At 34.3% G+C, this 9,012-nt stretch overlaps 1 protein-coding gene across 1 annotated transcript in view; it reads left to right on the top strand.

Moving 5' to 3' along the window:
* The first annotated feature begins 5,546 nt into the window (after nt 1–5,546).
* Nucleotides 5,547–9,012, top strand: part of LOC144972330 (vitamin D3 hydroxylase-associated protein-like) — a 32,803-nt gene continuing 29,337 nt past the window's right edge. Inside the window, exons 1-3 of the mRNA XM_078913425.1 lie at nt 5,547–5,641; nt 7,167–7,444; nt 8,900–9,001. Coding sequence (XP_078769551.1) covers nt 7,205–7,444; nt 8,900–9,001 — 342 coding nt within the window. The 5' untranslated portion in view covers nt 5,547–5,641; nt 7,167–7,204. The remainder of the gene's footprint in view (nt 5,642–7,166; nt 7,445–8,899; nt 9,002–9,012) is intronic.

Genomic DNA, 9,012 nt, shown 5'->3' with positions numbered 1-9,012 from the left:
TATAAAATAAAAATGTCTCTACCCTTCCCCTTCGCCCCAAAAGAAAAGAGAGAAATTAAAGAACCCCAACTTCATAAGCAAGATTGCCAGATTGTTATTGTAAAAAATGCCAAGTGTTTAGCCAAAATGATAATTGGTGTTTTTTGGGGGGTTTTTTGTTTGTTTTTTTGGTGTGTGTGTGTGTGTGTGTGTGTGTGTGTGTGTGTGTGTTTGTTTTTTTTTTTAAATATCAATTGCATCTGATCGGATTTAACGCTTTTTTTTCACCCTATATTATTTTATTTAAATATCTGCAGCTTATGGTGAGACACTTGTCTTCGAACATTTGGGTCCCAGGTTCGAGTCCCACAGTGGGCGGCACAAAGTTGAATCCTTGGAAAAGGCTATTTACTCACATTCTCTCACCGGACTCAGGTGTAAAATGAGTAGGTCTAAATGACCAGTAATAGCATTGTCCCTGTCTAAAAGAATCTTGTTTAAAGTCATTTCTCGTCCGACATGTCGACAATATCCGTTTTCTCTCATAGATAAATTTACGTGTATTAATAATTCATTGTTTCATTCGTTATCAATAAATTAAATATTCATCGCATTTATCATATTATCTTATCATTTAAAAGTGTAGTGATATAATGCAAACATTTATTAAATCAGATTTTAAGATATATTTCATCGCTTGGGACCAACGTTTACATATATGCAGTTCTGACATCCGAACCCACTTATGGGCCGAGTTAAAAGTTGTTGTAATGGACTATATTTTGCGTCATTTTTTTTTGTTTTTGTTTTTGTTGAGATTTCCATTACAACAATGAGCCCATAAGAAATTGGGTTATCAGACCTGCAAATAAGTGCACGTCGCCTCATGAGGCCCCTTGCAAATCACTTAATGGATTTTGCGATATATTTAAACTTGATTTTTTATGAACTCTTTATTGCATTTTTTCTTCATGTGTAGATTTTCCTGAACGTCCATCACTCAATTTGTAATAACATCACATGTCGTTCAAAATACTCGTGGGAGAAGTGAGTTTATAGATAGTTCGAAAGATGACGTCACTCGGGTCTTTGTTATTGTTTTTTGCCATCCGCGTTTATGAGTAATGCTCACAGAACTGTATTAACCCGACTATAAACGTTCATGGATACACACAGTTTTGTGTATTGGTCCGTTATACTTCCGGATAGCAACGTTATAAGCTTCTTAGCCAAGCGCATACTATCTATATATTGCAAAGTAAAAATTATAGTCATAAAAAAAAAAAGATAAATTAGGATTTGGCATTAAAAATTCCAAATTGGCAACCTTGCTCATGAGTAACTGGCCCTTGACGCTTTCACGCTACCTAGTGGATAAAACGTAAACATAATGGCCCGAGGCTGAATGACAAAAGATTCTACTCTTTAAACGGCAATAATATGGTTGACCTTGTATCACCTGCCCCTTATGTTCACTTATACCTGGCGGTGAAATGAGGATTGTGTGTGAGTGTGTGTGTGTGTGTGTGTGTGTGTGTGTGTCGCGGAAGATGGGACAGGGGGAGGGTAAAAGGGGGGGGGGGGGGGGGGGGGGGGGGGGGGGGGGGGGGGGGGGGGGTTCCGTCTTATTGAGACAATGATATCAGATAGGCTTACTCATGAGTAAAGTAAGACGTGAGTGATATAAGCAATTAGCATTGATCGATCACATTAATTAACAATAAAACGGTTGACACGACAAGGGAGTTAAAAATAGATCGTTTCAAAATATTATGGGAGAACAAGTGATAAACCTTGTTGGATGGGTCCTCCTCAAATTCCTGGATCTCTCTCTCTCTCTCTCTCTCTCTCTCTCTCTCTCTCTCTCTCTCTCTCTCTCTCTCTCTCTCTCTCTCTCTCTCTCTCTCTCTCTCTCTCTCTCTCTAAATTTCCCTCACATTCCCCTTTCACCCCCCCCCCCCTTTCACTCTCGTTCTTTCTTCCTCCCCTCTCTCTCTCTCTCTCTCTCTCTCTCTCTCTCTCTTTCCCTCTCTCTCTCTTTCTTTCTCTCACTCTCTATCTATCTATCTATCTATCTATCTATCTATCTATCTATCTATCTATCGCATTCTATTTCTCTATTTTTGCCTCCTCCCCCCCCCCCCCCCCCATAACAACTCCCATTCTCACCTAATTCCCATTTTAAAATAAATCAATCACTGTCTCAATCAAGATCAAATCGGTAGCTTCCCCCCCCCCCCCCAAAAAAAAAACAAAAAAAAAAAAACAACAAAAACAAAAACAAAAACAAAACAAAACAAAATAAAATCAAAAAACAAAACAAAAGAAAACTACATATCTAGTATAAATTACTCAAAGGTCAATGATTGACCTATTTAATCTATACTACGATTCGATAGTACAATATACAACTATAGGCATTTTATACTCTACATTATATCAGCTTGGCAGTCATCATTAACCAGTTAACTGCCGTATTCTGGAAAGACACGTATTTAGAAATTTGGCCAGAAAACTCGTCCTTCAAATATCGAACGATTGAAATGACCCTCATCTTAGCAAACACTCTCAAACCTGGGCCTGAAGGAAGACCTAGCGAAGTCCCAGGTTTGAGACTTTTAGCCAAGGTGAGGATCAATTCAATCGATTGATATTTGAAGGACGATTTTTCTGGCTAAGTTATTAAATTCGTGTTTACCAGAGTGTGGCAATTAACTGGTTAAATGTGTGACTCGGTGGCTCAGCTGTAAAGCGTTTCTTCTTCTTCTTCTTCTTCTTCTTCTTCTTCTTCGTCTTCTTCTTCTTCTTCTTCTTCTTCTTCTTCTTCTTCTTCCTCTTCTTCTTCTTCTTCTTCTTCTTCTTCTTCTTCTTCTTCTTCTTCGTCTTCTTCGTCTTCTTCTTCTTCCTCTTCTTCTTATTATTATTATCATCATCATCATCATCATATTTATTATTATTATTATTATTATTATTATTATTATTATTATTATTATTATTATTATTATTGTTATCATCATCATCATCATCATATTTATTATTATTATTATCATCATCATCATCATCATCATATTTATTATTATTATTATTATTATTATTATTATTATTATTATTATTATTATTATTATTATTATTATTATTATTAACATCACCATCATCATCATCATCATAGTTATTATTATTATTATTATTATTATTATTATTATTATTATTATTATTATGAATATCATCATTTTAATTATCATTTATTTGTCGATCCACCAGAAGATTAGGGTCACTTTAATTTTATTTAAAAACCATTTTCTAGGTATAAATAATTTAGTTGCTTGAATCACATGATGTGTTAAACTTAAACATGTATTACTCAATGTGTAGCCTGTACATACACAAAACAACGACTGTTTCTTTTTTTTCCCTTCAACTTTTAACCCCCTTAGGCCAGGATCACCATAATATTATAATCAGCCTCAGAGTTACATGTAAACGAACATACATAATAATATTGGGGGGATTTTTCAAAAACTTTTCCCCCTGCTAATTGCGTTTGCAGTGATGCGAAGAAGGGCCTCAACTTTGGGTGGCCCTGAATAAAATCTTACTAGTGAATGAAATTAATTTATATAAAGGGGAAGTGTAAATGTAACAGTCCTTGAGCTTTTATATAGCGCAATATCCACTAAACGTGCTCAAAGCGCTTTACAAGGGATCCCTGGCCAACAGCAACATTTACATGTAGGACAGGACATGACGCCTGCGAGGCGGTATTACAATTTATTTTTTTTTCGGACAGAGACAACGCTGTTAACGGCCAGGTATTCATTTTACACCTGATTACGATGAGAGAATGTGATTAAAGAGTCTTTTTGAAGGACTCAACTATGCGCCGTGCGAGACTCGAACCCAGGACCTTCCGATCCGAAAGCGAGTGTCATACCACAAGACCACATAGCTGCACAGTCCCAACTAACAATATGAAAAAGGACAGCTATAGATAGTATGCGCTTGGCTAAGAAGCTCATAACATTGCCATCCGGAAGTATAACGGACCAACACACAAAACTGTGTGTAACCATGAACGTTTATAGTTGGGTTAATACGGTTCAGTGAGCATTACTCATAAACGCGGATGGCAAAAAACAATAACAAAGACCTAAGTGACGTCATCTTCGAACTATCTATATTGCAGGTAATCATTGACCGACCGGCTCCGACGTGCGCATTATTTGCAGGTCTGACAGCCCAAATTATTATGGGCTCATTGTTGTAATTGAAAAGACTCTTAAACCAACACTGTTAAAACAAGTCTAACGACCCCGATACGTTAAAAACAAACATGCGCGTTTGTACCTAATATTCTTGTTGTGCTCAAAGCTCTTTACAAAGCATCTTTATAAATCAAATCACAGCCTATATTATATTTGTTCTACTTAAAAAAAGCTTATTCTTTTCGTTCCTTTCAATCTCAATTTTATTTCATTAAAAAATACCTCTTCAAGCAAAGTAACACATTTAAGAGCAGGCACTGTTGTAAGATAAATGTCTGAAAAAGTGTGTATGAAACAGTGTCAGACAAACAGAGAGAAAAGTAGAAAAAAACCTATTTCTCTCTTCTTTGTCTGGCACCGACGTGTATTTGTTTGCAGGTCTGATAACCCAATTCTTTATGGGCTCATTGATGTAATGAAGATCTCAAAATATGACGCAAACTATTGTCCATTACCACAATAAGTGGGTTCGGAAGTCAGACCTGCATAATATATGTACAAGTCGTCTGGCACCGTTTACATACAACTTCTTCTTCTTCTTCCTCTTATTATTATTATTATTATTATTATTATTATTATTATTATTATTATTATTATTATTATTATTATTATTTATTATTATTTATTATTATTATTATTATTATTATTATTATTATTATTATTATATTATTATTATTATTATTATTATTATTTTATTATTATTATTATTATTATTATTATTATTATTATTATTATTATTATTATTATTATTATTATCATTATTATTATTATTGTTATTATTATTATTGTTGTTATTATTATTATTATTATTATTATTATTATTATTATTATTATTATTAATTATTATATTATTATTATTATTATTACTATTACTATTATTATTAAGATTATTATTATTATTATTATTATTATTATTATTATTATTATTATTATTATATATTATTACTATTATTATTAAGATTATTATTATTATTATTGTTATTACTATTATTATTATCATTATTATTATTATTATTATTATTATTATTATTATTATTATTATTATTATTATTATTATTATTATTATTATTATCCTTACTATCTATATTATCATCATCATTATTACCACTATCTTTATTACTTTTTTTCACCTATTACAAGAGCTGTAACCTAACAATAACTGCCTATTTGGACAATAAATATTATTATTATTATTAAACTTTTCAGAGCATAGCCTGTACGTTTAGCAACAACACAATATTATGCCTTTTCTATGTTTTCACGTCACTTGGAGTTCTTCCTCTCCCAGCACATTTCTGCACGAACAAGAAATGCCCTTCTGGCTTCTCCATGAGGGTTTGTTTATCTTTTGTTGATGGCAAAGATGAATTTGTTGATTCAAATGCGAATGAAAATTCCAGGTGAAATAAATATAAGAATTATTAGTTGACGTAATATGTTATTATTATTGCATTGTACTCAATATGCTGTTCTATTCCTCCACAATCATTTCAAATCACTCGTCTTTATCACAGTGATGCAAGAAGTTGTACCTACATTGTCATTGTTTCACAGACGTCGCAAACTCGGGGACCCAAATAATCTTGGGGTTTTGGGAGGGGGGAAACTTTTTTTTTAAAAATAATTTTGGGGGTTTGGGAGGGGGAAAATTTTTTTCAAAGTCTCTCCCCTCCCAAACCCCCTACTAGACTTTTTTTTTTAAAGTTTCCCCCTTCCCAAACCCCCAAAATTATTTGGGTCCCCGAGTTTGCGGTAGTACCATTCTGAAACGAATGAAGATATCATTTTGAAATATGTTTCAGTTAATAGGAAACATCTAGATGTTTTCGTCATAGTTTAGTTTAGACCTTCAAAACATTTTTATTTTGTGAACGCTCTTTTTGGACATTGGTATAATTTGTATCGTGAAAAAGCCAAGCCAGTTGCAGCCCCGTGTTAGTTTTTATTTATTCATATCAATATTATATATTATGTGTTTTATATCAACCTTTCATTTTCGTCATACCGTTCATTCCGACGTAATACCGTTTTGAGACGATAAGCTACAAATACGCCTTTTTTCCAAAATAATGTGGAGCAGACGTGGGCTGAAAAAGAAAAAAGATTCTATTTTTTTTTTCAGAGATTGTTTGGGTTTTGTTTTGTTTTGTTTGTTTGTTTGTTTGGTTTTTTTGTTTTTTTTGGGTGGGGGGGGGGGTTAAATTTATTTATAATTTAAAAAAAAACAACATTTTTTGGGTGTGTATTTGTGTGTGTATGTGTGTGTGTGTTGTTGTTGTTGTTGTTGTTGTTATTGTTTTGTTTTTGTTTTTTTTTTGTTTTTTGTTTTGTTTTGTTTTTTTAGGAAAAACCTCAACTCAGAATTTGTGGAGTTTTTTTTTTTTTGACTTGGGATCAATTTTACCTCGAGTTCGTATGAGTATGAAATACAGTATACAGTACTCGTTGGATCCTAGCACGGGTGTCGGGTGGAACCAAAAAGCGTGCTAGAACTCGGATGTGCCGAAATCCGAGGCTCATGGGTGGTAACGACTTATTATAAAATATAGCAGATACCATTCGGTCACCCAGCTCCAACGTGATGTATTGCAAAGCATGCTGGAATTCTGCGTGCTCGAATCCGGCGAGTACTGTATACAGGGATAGGTTATCTAACATTTGGCAAAAGCCGTTAAACTCCTAAAACAAATAACCTCTAAACTCTGAATTTTACCAATTGATGCTTTGTGTTTAATTAAAATACCCACACCATCCGCCAGCCGTGTAAAACCTACCAACACACAAAACTATATTTATTAACCTTGAACGTTTATAGTCTGATTGATATAATTTAATGAGAACTAATCACCAAAAATGGCTGTCTAAAAACAGTAACAAAGATCTGAATGACGTCATCTTCATTCGTTCTATACCACCTTTCCACAGGCCTATCCAGCCCCTCACAACAGCTCCCGTGAGTGATAATGTTGCTCACGGCTATTTCAGAGTTACTGTCCAGTGAGAGACTTTGGGTCATCCTAACCTACCTGAAGGAGAGTCCCCGGTCCAAGTACTGGATTCTCTCCCTTTTCATTGGCAGCGCGACCCTGAAATATCTCCTGCTGGACTTGTACACTGTTATAAAAACCAAGAGGAAGATCGACGAGAGAAAACAAAAGGCGAAGGAACTGAAACAAGTCGTCAGAGAAACATGCGCACTCTTTGTAAGTTTACATTTTGCACATTCCGACATGCTTGTCTTAGATCCATGTTGCCTAAAGAGTGTCTCGATAGCTCAGGTGGTAGAGCACTCGCTTCATGCACAAAGGGTCCCGGGTGAAGTCGAGATTTTTCTCTGGCCCCTCGTGTCCACCCAGCAGTGATTGGGTAGCTGGGTCACTTTGATCTGACGGATAGTACTTTGCAAATTACTAGCGTCCTATGAAAAGGGTAGCAAGCAATTGCTATTGTCCATTTCACGTAATAGAGAAGGGGGTATACTCCGGCTCCCTGGGCCTAATGGCTCTCTGAAGGACTTCTTCTTCTTCTTCTTCTTCTTCTTCTTCTTCTTCTTCTTCTTCTTCTTCTTCTTCTTCAGAAATTAAACCCAAGTTGGATATTTGTGGCTATGAATTCAATTTCCCGTACCGAGTGGATCCCGACATAATACCGCTTTGATACGGTGGGTCACATATCAGCAACCCACCAGGTGTGAATTGTCGCAGACTTTGGTGTACATGTTGGTGTTTAGAATGGCACAGAAGCGATTCTGTCTCTGAACTGTTTAAGGTTTTCAGACATCCGCAGACAGGCTGTTCCAAATTCTAATCGTTGATGGAAAAAACGACTGTTCATGGCATAGCATTTTTTAGTTTGGAATTTGGAATCTGTGATCGTGTCTTTAGTTTACCTTTAATAAGTGAATTCTTGCACATGTTTTCCTTTAATAAGTGTATTTGTGCACATGTTTTCCTTTAATAAGTGAATTTTTGCACATAATATGTGTCTATAACTTTATCCAACTTCTACTAATATAATATTTATTATTGCTACTAAAATAATATAAAGAGTTAATTTGATCACAAACATCGGGGGCATCTTGGACATAGACATCAGGCATTAGCCTCGAAACTGAACGGTTGTTGGATGACATCATAACATTGATGACCAATATTTGATATTGATATTGATGATCAATATTAAAATTAACCCACTAAACTGTTCCATCATACAAAAGCAATCTCATCACACATCTGATCACGTGACCAGCTGTTTTCAACTGTTACCATGGAAAGCCCTGAAAGTTTTATTATTATTATTATCATCATCATCATCATCATCATCATTATTATTATTATTATTATTATTATTATTATTATTATTATTATTATTATTATTATTATTATTATTATTATTATTATTATCATCATCACCATCAGTAGTAGTAGTAGTAGTAGTAGTAGTAGTAGAAGTAGTAGTAGTAGTAGTAGTAGTAGTAGTAGTAGTAGTAGTAGTAGTAGTAGTAGTAGTAGTAGTAGTAGTAGTAGTAGTAGTAGTAGTAGTAGTAGTAGTAGTAGTAGTAGTAGTAGTAGTAGTAGTAGTAGTAGTAGTAGTAGTAGTAGCATCGTTGATCTAAGCATTAGCACATTATCTAAATCTCTAATCCTATCAAACAACAGCAATACGAAAACGTTCTGGACAAGGATATCAATGAGCTGAGAAAGAGTCTTAACGTTGGGAAATTGATGGTGATTGATGTCTTACAGGCTTATCAAAAATCGGTAATTTATTA

Source organism: Berghia stephanieae, chromosome 5 (assembly GCF_034508935.2).
Source record: "Berghia stephanieae isolate SIO BIC M18660-M18661 chromosome 5, UCSD_Bste_1.3, whole genome shotgun sequence".
Taxonomy (NCBI): Eukaryota; Metazoa; Mollusca; class Gastropoda; order Nudibranchia; family Aeolidiidae; genus Berghia; species Berghia stephanieae.
The sequence above is the reverse complement of the archived record's forward strand: the minus strand, read 5'-3'. Positions and strand labels throughout refer to the sequence as shown.